Consider the following 12,803-nt stretch of genomic DNA (forward strand, 5'->3'; position numbering starts at 1 on the left):
TCCCTGCTCCAAACTGTCTGTCCTTTTTTGTACCTGGTTGTGATGTTGAAGTTGTTGGGCTTGTTGGTCAGGGCCTGTTGGAGCCCAGGGCCTGCAGCCACCACCCTGCTGGGGTCACATCCCTCTGACACAGAAACCCTGAATGGGCTCTTAGGAACTGGGGTGTCATCATACAGAACCTGGACACTGTGGACACCTGAAATAAACAGACACAGATCAGCCAGTGAAGCTGACAACATAGTTTGGAGAGGACACTAAAATGTTTATCATAACTTTGAGTCGTGTTTCAAAGGTGTGTTACCTTTCTCAAAAGGAGTGTACTCAACATTGTAGGTCCCATCAGCCTTGTCAGTAACCACGCAGTCTGTCATCGCTCCAGACGGGTTCCTGACCTCTGCCTTCACATGGTCCCCTCCTCGCCGGGTCAGAGGACGGGCGTCTACTGTGAACTCAGTGGTGGCTTCTCTAAAAACAGCTGGAGGAGGGAGGAAAATGCTGAATGTTTACAAATTACAGTAGAAACTCTGCATTGAAAATCAGGGGCTTCAAGTTTCAAAGCTGTGGGGCAGGTACAGTACTCATCAGGGAAGGTGGAACAGGCATCGAGATGCATCACATAGGATCCAGTGTTTGTGGAGTCAGGACGTCCTGGCCTCTGCTGTACAGATTTGAACCATTCTTCTATTATCTGTTGCTCACAATTTTAAGTGATGAACCTAAAGAAAATTACCACCCAAATCTGCAGCTCCCCTTGGATTTACAGAGTTTCATAAAGAATTTCAGCTTATAGTTTATTGGACTTTTGTCCATCGGGGCAGAGACATGACTCCAGATGTATGATAATGTTGCTCCATAATTACTGGATGTGGAAATACAAAGCAACTGTTTGTCAACAAGTTTTCCAACTTGACTTAGAAGGTGTGGATGTGTCAGTGAACATCACAGGTTTAAGGTAAGAGTACTTAAGTGAACTAAAGCTACAGTAAAATACATGAAAATTTCCTAAAAGATGGATGTAAAACATACTGTGGTAGCAGGAACAGGAGTTACAGGTCATGTCTCCTCCTCTCAGTTAAAGATGTATGTTAGCAGCAGGCTAGCACCATGTATTGTGGTACTGAGGTGTTTAGAAATACTTATTTATTTTAATATTGTTGGCTATCACATACATTTTATGTTTTAACAGCTGGGCAGCAGCATACAGAACAGTACACCACTGTGTGGAATACAAAAATATCATTTAAATAAGCTGCTTTGATTTTGTATTTATTTTTTAAATTATTTTATTATATGTGGATATAATTTGGATTTTACCTGTTAAACAATGTTGTGTTAACCTTTGACACCCCTTAAACAATGTTAAAATGTTATGTTCAGAATAAAGCAGGTCATTCGTGTTCACCACGCCACCTTTTCTCAAACCAAACAGCTACACACTGACCCAGGTGGGCCATACTGCACCTTGTCCTTCCACTCCGGGTCCGAACACTTTGACCTCGGAGGTGTCGACAGCAGGATCCGCCACCACCTTGGCGGGGAAACCGGGGACAGCCTTTCCTCCATACTTCATCTGCAGGGTGTGTACGCCAGAGCTCAGGGGGATGTATGTCGCTGTGTAGGTGCCATCTTTGTTGTCAACCACCTCCGTCTTAGCTTTAACACCTGGAACAACACGTCCAGCTTCACAGTTTAGGAAATGAAGACGTTTTCAGTAGAAACACACAGTACTTTGTAAAAACTTGGATCCCAACAATAAAAGTGGTATTTATGTTATTGTACTGTAGCATGTAATTTGTAGTTAATGAACTAAAACAAGAAATAAAGCTGACAGTTACCTGAGCCTGGTGCAGACCCAGTAGGGCTGGTCGGGGAGGCATCTGGTATGGCCTCCAGGCTGAGTAGTCCTGGTCCGGCTCGAGAACAGTCCACACTGACCACACTGGGCTCTCCAACCTGCACAGTCACAACAAGCCGGATCACACTTCATCCTTTATTTTAAAATGGGCATCTCCTCATTTAAGCTGGTGAGATGTCTTAGGATTGGTCAGTTTTGGAAATCAAAACTGAGACAAATGGGTCAGAGGTAATTACACTGAAAATTTCCATTTCAAAATTTTTCTTTCAGTGGTCAAGTTTCAGACAATTTGCTTTTTCCATCTCAACCAAGTGTAAAACCTCTTTTAAGATCTTTCAAATTCCCAGTGATTCCTGTTTTTGATGCACAACTTGGAAATGCAGGTGATGTAAACATACTTAATGATCACCTGAATATTTGTCAAGAAACACCAGAGCCTCCTGGATAATTTAACCTTTGCCATAAGCTTTTTTTTCTGAGCATCAGTTTATTTCTGAGGAATCATGTGGGTTTTTTATGCCAGTTCAGTTCAGTGGGCGGTTTTAAATACTCTGATACCCATGAGCCTCTGAGTTAGAGACTCAAATCTGAGCAAACTCAGAACCCTTTCTGCAGTTTCTCCATAATCACCAAAACCTGACACTGAACTGATTAAATCTGCTGAATGTTTAAAGCATTAGGATTCTTTGACTGCAGCTTGTCCCTGACCTTGGCTCTCTTCAGGCCTGCCCCTGTCGCCACCACCTTAGAGGGGTCAAAGGGCATCTGGACGTCGGCTCTAAATGGCGAACCCGGGATGTGGACCTCCTCAAACAGGATGTTAACCAGGTAGTCTCCGGGCTCGGTGGGCAGGTAGGAGACAGAGCAGGTCCCGTCGCCGTTGTCCGAACACTCGATCTTGGCCTCGGTTGGACCCTCCACCGTCAGGCCTAGACCTCCGGTGCCAGCACCCTTGGTGTCAATGGTGAACTCTGCTGGACTCCCCACCAGGCCTCCCTTCAGACCAGGACCGAACGCCTTCACCTGGAGGGGGAGCAAGAAGGGACAATCATGATGCCATGCCATTGCTTTGATTGTACTTTCAATTTTTATTTTCACATTCTTTTTATGGTCTTTTCAGTCACGCAATGCCCAGGTGAGTTTCACTGGCATGCTTTATTTCATACAACAAACAAATACACAATAATAAAATATGCTCTTTTTCATCAAAGAAAAGCAAAAAAAATAAAAAGTAAATAAAATTACATGTACGTTCATTCTTGTGTCTGATAAAAGTTTTTATTTTTTCCTTTTCTGTTTCATTGAAGTAGAGTGCAAATAAAATTTACTATTTGTGTATTTTCTATTTGCATGCTAGTCTTCATGAATCACTGTCACACAGGATATTTAGTGCATGTATCTGTTGAACATCTGTGCACAGAAATAAATAAAAATTGTGTGTGAAACATTAACAAAATACTCTTTATCATCATGAAGGATCAGACGCTGACCTTGCTGGGGTCTGGAGGCAGCTGGGCCTCCACAGAGAAGGGACTGCCAGGGACAGGGTGTCCGTCGTAAGACACGTTGACCGCGTGGACCCCCTCCTCTGTGGGAGTGTAACGGACCAGACTGACATGTGCTTTACTGGACTGGGGCTCCACTTTGCATGGTACCGCCCGGTGACTGGGACTCAGCTGTAAACAAGAGAACAGAGAGGAACTTGACATGCTGAAGTACAAGTCTGGTGTGATGGTATTTGTCATTGTGCCACCTGGCAACCTATGAATAGATCAAACCCTACAATAAATGGATCCTACTAACAGGTATCTGACACTCACCACCGCCACCTCCAGGTTACCCTGACCTCCTGCACCCTTGGTGTCAACCATAAACTTCTGTTCCTGAGCGACCTCCACTCCTGAAACAATAACGCATAAAGGATATGTTACAAAGTCCCAGAAACCCTCGATCAATAGCACATACTAATTCTACAAAAGATGAACAGAACTTCATTTTTTCTGCTGAATGGGTCCCAGAAATGTATTCACTGATAAAGGCTCACTAATCAGTCACATTACAGTTGCACAGAAAGACTGATTTCTTACTTCCATCCAGGTTGTTCACAGTGACCTTGCTCACATCCAGCGGAGCAGCGACTCCGACCGTGAATGGGCTCTTAGTGATGGGATCTCCTCCATACTTCACCGAGACGTTCATCTCCCCCTGAAGACACATTGTAGTGTTTAGATCAACAAGTACTCCATCTTTGAAGTACTTGGTAAGAAGACAGAAGGCAATGCACCAGCTGTTTAAAATGACTGCAGGCAGGTGAGGCGCTGCTGCCTGCGCACAGCGTTCACTGTGTTTACTGTTTTGGTACAAACACGACTGATGAGCAAAACCTGGAGGAAAAACAAACAGTCAAGTGTTTGCTTTTCTGTTTTTGTTGATTTGTCATTATGGCTGTGGAGAATTTGCTCACAAAAACTTATTTATATTCATTCTGAGGTGATAAAGCCACAAACAAGTCTGCTGCACAGGTGTGCATGTGATGTACCATTTGAACTGCTTACTGTGAAGGTGTGTATTTGAACAGGTGCATGTTTGACAAATCAATTGTACAACCTGATGAACTATTTATTTGGTGTACAGGTACTTAGTACGCATTTGTTTGGCGTACTGTACCTGTTGCACAGACACGTATTTGACATACCTGTTGTACAGGCGTGTATTTGACTGTCTGAGAATAGTCATAGTTGTCGATGATGTCGAAGTCTTTGACAGGAGTTGAGAAGGAAACATCCAGCGGTGCTTTCCCGGCTCCTTTAGTCAACACTGTGAAATGAGTCGGCTTACCGCTCTCTACACCTGCACAGGATGAAGGAGGGACAGTCAGGATCACTGAGCCATCTTGGTTGTCAGTGCATGCGAGTATGTGTGTTTGTGTGTCTCACCAGTGCGTGACAGTCCAGGACCCTCTGCTTTAACCTTTGATGCATCATGGGAGGGATCGACTTTGACACTGAAGGGGCTCTGTGGAACTTCCTGTGTAAAAGCACATTGAAATTCACCAAAAAACAAATCAATCAATGCCCGAAGAAAAGACCTAGAAACTTTTCAGCAGATCGTGTGTGTGTGTGTGTGTGTGTGTACCTTGTCAGTGAACAGGACTTTAACAGTGAGTCTTCCAGCAGCAGGAGGGACGTATTTGACGGTGAATGTGTCGTTGGCGTTGGGGATGATGTCAAAATCTACGTCAACCTCTCTGTCACCGACCATACTGGCGTCACGCTTGATGCCCACGCTGACGTCACCTGAATGAACACACACAAACTGATGACAAAGCAGATGTACCATATCTTGGACAGAAGGTATATGATACTAATTCTTTCACTTGCTACTGAGACGACAAGCTCTCTGAGGAACTAGACCCATGTTGGTGTTGGTGTAAAAACACAAGGGGGTGCTAGATTGTTTGTTTTCTGCTGGTCGTTCACTTCATCTGCTCACGTCAGAAACACTAAACTAGGATGTTACACTGAAATTGGCTCTGATATGCACAATGAACAGGCCATGCAGAAGAACAGAGTTGTCAAACACAGCAGAGGAATGAGGCAATAAACAGACAACAGGACCAGGCCAGATTCTTACTGGGAAGTGCACCAAGGTGACTGGATATATCAATTCCAGTTGGGCAGGCAGGTGGTAGTAAAACAAAGTAGTGGGTAAAGCTTTGATCTGGTCATGGCATTAAATGAAAAGTCAGAAGAATATCAAAGTAACTACAAATCATCCTGAGCTGGACATTGATGCAAGTACAAAATTTAATGTCCAATCCATCTGATAGTTGTTGAGACATTTCACTCAAAACCACAAACCAAAATAGTCTAAAGTTCAGCTAATAGTTATTTACAGATTCCAGCCTTGATTGATATCATCATAAAAATAAAATGTGTTACTGTAAGATGTATTTTTGTGCAGGTCCATGATTAACTGTGTGTGATGAACTTCCTGTCAGGATGTTTCTGCCTTGAGATCATTGCCAGGACATACCAGGGAAGGTGTGCGTGCTTGCTGAAATCATTCACAGACATTATATAGGTGTTGTACATGGCAGAGTGTGTACACTTTATATTCAGTGTGTTGTTCTAACACAGACAGGAGCTGCTGTCACACCAAATTAAACAGCCTCTGGGGATTTTCTGTCTTAACTATCATTGGTAAATCAAATGGGAAATGAACTTTTACTTTTCTATGCACTGAAGCACACAAAGGGATTTTCACACATTCACGCTCACAAACACACACCAATGGACAGCCACTGGCAGCAACTTGGGGTTCAGTGTCACTTGAACATGATTGGACTGGAGAAGCTGGGAATCAAACCATTAACCCTCCAGCTAGGAAGCGACTAGGAATGGGATGACGTGACTTTTTATTGATATGACGTGTGTACAATTCTATTCAATCATGATACAGTTAAAATTCAGTGACAACAATGTCTGACTAGCTACCGAATACTTGTACTTTATTCCTCTTTTTTATCCTTTTCTAGCACTGGGTGATTATATAAAGAACAACCAGACATATTTACTTACATTCTGTTAGGCTTATCTCAAAAATATGAAATTGCTGGTGTATGGCGACCCCACGATATATAATCGCTAGACAAAACAATGTTTTTGTATCATGATATATTGAATTTCGATATATTGTCCCATCCCTAGAAATGGCCCGCTTTACCTCCTTAGCACAGCCACCTCATTGTGTGTATCCATGTCTGTTGTTGTATGACTAGAAAATACATTGTGAAGAACAGTTTGAGTTTTATACCATTGGACCGAGGTTGATTTAGGATCAGGTTAGACTTAGGTTTAGTGTTAGCGCTAAGGGTTGGGGTTACGCATTTAGTTGTGATAGCTAAAGGTTAGGGTTAATGGCTTGGGAATACATTATGTCACTGAGTGTCACAAAGATAGGTGTATAAACATGTGAGTGTGTTACCGTCTCCAGCTCCAGAACAGTCCACGGTGAAGTGTGTGGGCTCGTTGGCCTTCAGTCCGGTCCTCTCCACTCCAGGGCCAAACACCTTCACCATGTCGGGGTGGCTGCCTTTACCCACATTGACCTAGAAGCACCAACAGGAAATGACATATCACTTATTGTAATTACAAAGAATTTCCCCACTCAGATTCTGTGACATTTAAGCCAGTTTTGTTATTTGTGTCACTACAAAGAACAAACAATAAATATGGCGTGCCACAAGGCTCCGTTCTAGATACACTACTTTCCTGATTATTTCCTTAAATATATTTCAGTGTATTTTGAATATATATCATGTTGTATGTTATATGGCTTAATTTCACTCATCTTTATTAATACACAAGGTGATACGTCATTGTAGTTTAGATGGAAATGATGAGTAGTAAAGCTGTCAGCATAGGCAGGTGAACAATCAATGCACCCTAATCCTCACACCAGTTAAAGTTGTTCAGGGGGCCCAGATTTAGAGTTTGTGGTTCTACAGTATGCAATTCTCCAGTGTTACCAAATGTATAATTAAAATGTGTAAGCGAGAGATTTATATATGCATTTACAGAGATATGAGATTTATAGAGATATGAGATAGGAGCATAATGGTCAAAACCCAGGATACCAAGATGGCTCTCAAGTGACCAGACTTTGCTTTTGTTTCTACTCTTGCAAGGAGAGTTCGGCTACTGTATATTAACTAATTTGCTACCTGCAGCTTCACAGGCTGCAGAAATAAATATCAATCATTTATTATTGTCAAATTTTGTCTCAACAGACAACCAGTATTTTATCAAAATGTATGTGGAGTTAGGTCACCCCTAAAATAAGTTTCAAAGAGTGATCAGTTCAAAATAAACTAAATAAATGGAAATACTAAAAATGTCACTGATATCTTGAGCATGTTAAAAGAATGCTTTTTGTTTTTTTTTTAATACAGTATCTGTTCGAGGTGTTTTTGCATGTTGGTTCCCATAAACAGCAGCAGAAGACAATGTTTAAAAATAACACTTCACACACACATCATCAGTTATTTCACCCACACTCACACAGAGCTATACAATGTTTTATGTGCATGTGATGATGTTTATGGTCAATTTGTTCTATGCGTCTCTTTCCCGTTTGTGAAATCCCGGTGAACATTATGGCCACTCATATTTCTTTGGTCATGTCTTGGGCAGTTCCCGTCATAACTGTATCTACTTCTGCATTTCTATTTTTGAAAAGTTTGGAACATGTTTCAATGCTACTTCTGATATTAACACTAAGATTAAAATTGTATTATTGAGGACAATAAACTCCTTATTTCAGTTTTGGTCCTATCTGAAACTTGAAATATATTCTCCAACCATTGAAATAACTAGTTTTTAAAGAATATACCAACTAAAATGAAAATAAATAAATATTAAGGTTATACACGTCATTAAAATGTAAAAAGAATAAACCAAACAACACAGTAAAACATTTAAATGAAATGTCAATTTATTTTGAGTGCAGTCTAATTTAGGCTCATGTAAATAATATAAATGACTTGAAATAAGTGAGCACAGCTTATGATTATGTTGTCAGTCAACATGTTGGGTACAGATAGATTCAACGTCACTAGACAAAAAATACAAGCATTAAAAACTCTGCCTGGACAATTTATCATTAACTAAATTAGCCTTTGGATACAAATTCTTTTTTCATCTAAAAAGCTTCTGCTTACAGTTACCCAGTGATTTCAACATATTACACAGATCAAAAGTCAGATTCACCTAATACAAACAAACTAGAAGTCAGTCTAAAGAGGGCAAAGCTTAGAATCAGCCTTCTTAGCAGTCAGTTTGTTTATCAGCGTCTTCCAGGTCTGTTTTTGAAGGTAAAACCAAGGGGCCCTGAAGTTTTAACTGTCATCCATCGCCAATCAAATTTCATTTACCTCGAAGCCAACACGGCCGACGTTTCAAACATGTAAGGAAATGCTTTCTGGAGCTAGCTTGGCTAGGTACTGCTCTGTTAGCACCCTGGCTAAATCCACTCATTTTTTGTGCACATGTATTTATATTGTTCCTGCCTGAGTACCAAGTACAGCTCATGGCTCTTTTGCAGTGTAGAGTCTGGGAAAATGTGTCTGGGCTCACAGTCCAGTAACTGTGACAAACCCACTGCAACCAACTGTTTTTGGGCTGAAATTTCATTCTAATAAAGGCCAAGTGTGGCCGAGCCTGTTTGGCTGCAAAGAACAACAATGTGTAGTAGGGAGTTTGTTTTTTTTGTTTTTTTACAACCCAATCTGATTAACTTTACAATCTTTCACTGTCAAACAGGGCATTTGCATTAATTTAAGTCTTGACAGCAAAAGTAAATATTCTGTTTTAATACAACAGCAACACAAAAACTGTGGTTACGTGTTGTTTTACATCACAAATGTGGATGATTTTTAAAGAAAAGGAGTTGCTGCTGTATGTCACCAGTAGCGCTGTGAACTGGGCGTGACTGTTTACCTTCTATCTACAATATCTACTGCCTGTATCAATAGTAACGCTGGTGAAGGGTGCAGTCAGCAGCAGGCAGCCTGCACGCTGCTGCAGCTCACGACAGGCCTGCTGACTCACCAGTGACATCAGCTCTAAATCTGGAGTATTACTTTTCAGACAAGTACAAACTTCTCTAGACCAGCTGAAACGATTTGAACACCAGTACAAATACTTGTGAGCCAGAAGAACCACTTTGTTATGTTGCAGTTGTTTTTTTATACTGTGAATACTAAGAAAAGCCTTGTACAAATACAATGAAGTGGTGTCCAGATCTAAACCCCCCAGTCTGATAGCACATCTTATCCGCTAGTCTTACGAATGCAAAAACCAATTTTCACAGAACAAATTCTCTAAAAACTTTGTGTCAGCTTCTCCTCACTCTCTCTCACTTCGTCTTTTGAACTTTGTACCTCTGTTGTCTTATAAAACAATGAAAGCAATGTCAATGGCAGTTTCTCGCTCATTTGCCCTGTAGGCAAAACTCCAAAGCACCTTAGAACCAGAAGAAGGAAAGACAGCTGATAGACAAACAGCAGTAACTTCAAACAAGTCTTTCACATTGTGATTTAAAGACACAGAATGAACGAATGGTGGTTACAGTGCAAAGGTGACTGGTTAGTGCACATTTCATGTGTTTACGCCCTTTAGTTCAGAAAGTTTTGACCTGAGTTTGTTCAATGAAATAGTGGAAAATCTTCACACATATAACGTAAAAAGGTTTTCATTTGACAGGAACAACACTTGCATCACACAAAAGAGATCTGAAAGGTTATTGACGTTCAACAAAAAGGAAAATACAAAACCCAAAGTTAGTTACAGTGCATGGACAGTGGTGGCAGTGCAGAAGAGACCAGTTAGTGCATTTAGTGGTTAAACCATCTTCAGTGAGTAAAAACAACTTTGGTTAAAAATAAAACAAGACAAAAGGTTGTTACAGTGCACAGAGTGAGGTGAGTGTGGTAAATAAACATATGAAATGCAAAAATGAATCAAAATACAAAAGGTTTAATTAGACATTAGCTGCATTTGGATTTTTGATCATACTGTGGACATTGGTGAAAGGCAGTCACACTTTTTCAGTCAGTATTTCTATTGTGTTCGTATGTTATTAACAAGTTTATCATCATCATCATCAAATGATTTTAAATTAAATACCGACAAAATACGAGTCATATTTGCATAAGAAAAGCTAATGGTGTCAGGTCACATGACACATTTGTGTATACGTCTCAGCACACTGCAGACTTGGGGTAAATCCCAGTTCCCTTAAACAATCGCTCCTTGCTGCCTCATATGACCCAGAAGCCATTCTGTCCCGCCATCTTGAAAGATGTCCCAAAGCCCTTAACCCTGTTCTGAGGACTAGGGAGGCTGCTGTAGGAGCCATGAGTGAGAACTGACATGCCTCTTTATCACAAATCAGTTGGTGATTGGATGCTTCAGATGAAGGATGAGACGGAATAACGTCTCGTGTGTCTTAAACGTGTTTCTGCGATTCTTCTCTCCTGCATCTTTTCCTTGCATCTTACATGGGCAGGACTAAGATGTGAGGAAAACACTCAGGAAATGTGGATGCAGTTAAAGGGAACTGGGATTTAGCCTCAGCCTGCTTTTTAACTAGTTAACCACAGTAGCCGCCAAGTGAATGTTGACCACACATCTGATTAACAAGCGAGGTACAGTAGATCTGGTAGAAGTGGTGAGTCAGCCTGTTGCTATTGGCAGTGTTATGGTAAATCAGCTTGCTGGTTAGTTAGTGAGCGAGCTAACAGTTTGAATAGTTCAACATTTTGAAATATAAGCTTAATCACTTTCTTTTCAAGAGAGAGATTAATAAGTGGATTTAGTCTCAGTCAACACTACACTATATCATGGTGTTTTAAGGCTTTCATCTGGACATGTTGCATTTTAAAGTGTTTTCTTTTGAATAAATACACACACCCTCCAATGTATATCCAAGAATCATGACCTACTTCTCTATACCATGTTAGATTCTGCTGTTCCCTTTCCTGTATTTCATTAAATCTTTATTAAAATCACTCTTTTTTTGTCTTCTTTTCTTTCACTACATTATTTAGCATGTCAAAAGCACAGATGTCATGTACAGTTTGGTTTTCTTTTTTAAAAATGAATCTGTTTCTGGAATTTCTCTCTGTGCAGCTAAGCTAAAAGCGGTACCCTCTCCTCTCTTCAGTGTATGTGATGATAATCAGGGGCTTCTTCTTTTTCCTGCCTGTGTTCTGCACCGCCTGCTGCAACTGTACAAATCTGTTGTTTTCTACCGTCAGTAAAGGTTTTGACTGGACAACGTTAGCACTTTCTACCCTGACCTGGTCCTGAGATTTGGCCAGAATATCACTTGCTGCTGACACAGGCTGCTGTGATTGGCTGCTTACCCTGAAGGGGCTGTTGGGGATGCCGACTCCTCCCCAGGCGACGGCCACGGTGTGTTTGAGAGGGGAGGTGGGCGTGTAGGAGCAGGAGTACAGCCCATCGCCTTTACTCTTCACTTTCACCTCCAGAGGACGACCCTCCACATCCTGACACACACACGCACACAGAGAGACAGCTACGGTAAGAAGGTGGTCAACTCAACTTAACAGTACAGGAGCCAGAAGAACTCGACTACTGTGAGCCTCCAAAGGGAACATCAAACAACACTGGGAACATTTTTGAGCTAATAATATTGGAGGGGTATCTGTTAAATTGAGATTTGAGGGGTTTTTCCAAATAAAATCAGCCAAAATAATCCAAAGCCTGTTGAAACAACCAAAGTCTACTGTAACCACTAGTAACCCTCTGACCCTGAGCTGCACCGGAGCTTTGTCAGGTGTCAGTCGGGCGTTATGATGACGCTGGTTGTTCTTGAATTTGACCAAACTCAGTGGTTTCACATCAAAAAGGCTGATGTGTTTAGGTATGGAGCAGGAGGGCTCCGGGCTCTCTACGTCCAGAGACAGAACACCACTCGGCCCTGGTGCTCAACATGCTCGTCTGCATCCTGAAGACCACATCAGGTGCTCTATCCTCAGCATACACCTTTGGGTTTTAGACGTTTACACTGAAGACATCAACGTGAGCTCTCGGAAGTGATAGCAGGCGTTTTCACCATGACCTGACATTTTTAGAATAAATGACTGTTACTGACAGAAGAAATAAATTAGTTGAGGCCCTAGTCATTTTGCAAGATTCCAGGTGCTTGTTGCACCAGTACTCCCATTCAATCTCCTTTTCTCTCTGAGGATCACTGGAAACAAAAAATTCCCCTGACTGCACTGCACTGTATTTATTAATGCCTGTCTCACATCTGACAGACCATAAAGAAAATGACAGAAGGACTTGTTCTGCCTTGATTCGTGTTCCACACGGACGGGGGGAAACTTTGCTTCACTGTTGTTTTCAGTGGGTTGCGGCTG

At 41.5% G+C, this 12,803-nt stretch overlaps 1 protein-coding gene across 3 annotated transcripts in view; it reads right to left on the reverse strand.

Annotated features, from left to right (window-relative positions):
* flnba (filamin B a) overlaps window positions 1–12,803 on the reverse strand; it is a 72,612-nt gene that overhangs the window by 24,364 nt on the left and 35,445 nt on the right. For all 3 annotated transcript variants that reach the window (XM_020611216.1, XM_020611215.1, XM_020611217.1), the window contains exons 15-27: window positions 11,784–11,927; window positions 6,842–6,965; window positions 4,991–5,151; window positions 4,792–4,882; window positions 4,551–4,705; window positions 3,943–4,060; window positions 3,676–3,755; window positions 3,346–3,531; window positions 2,564–2,878; window positions 1,836–1,953; window positions 1,462–1,662; window positions 302–475; window positions 34–196 (exon numbers count right to left, since the gene is read on the reverse strand). In XM_020611216.1, coding sequence (XP_020466872.1) covers window positions 34–196; window positions 302–475; window positions 1,462–1,662; window positions 1,836–1,953; window positions 2,564–2,878; window positions 3,346–3,531; window positions 3,676–3,755; window positions 3,943–4,060; window positions 4,551–4,705; window positions 4,792–4,882; window positions 4,991–5,151; window positions 6,842–6,965; window positions 11,784–11,927 — 2,030 coding nt within the window. The remainder of the gene's footprint in view (window positions 1–33; window positions 197–301; window positions 476–1,461; window positions 1,663–1,835; window positions 1,954–2,563; window positions 2,879–3,345; window positions 3,532–3,675; window positions 3,756–3,942; window positions 4,061–4,550; window positions 4,706–4,791; window positions 4,883–4,990; window positions 5,152–6,841; window positions 6,966–11,783; window positions 11,928–12,803) is intronic.

The sequence above is a fragment of the Monopterus albus genome, unplaced genomic scaffold (assembly GCF_001952655.1).
Source record: "Monopterus albus unplaced genomic scaffold, M_albus_1.0 scaffold110.1, whole genome shotgun sequence".
Classification (NCBI taxonomy): Eukaryota; Metazoa; Chordata; class Actinopteri; order Synbranchiformes; family Synbranchidae; genus Monopterus; species Monopterus albus.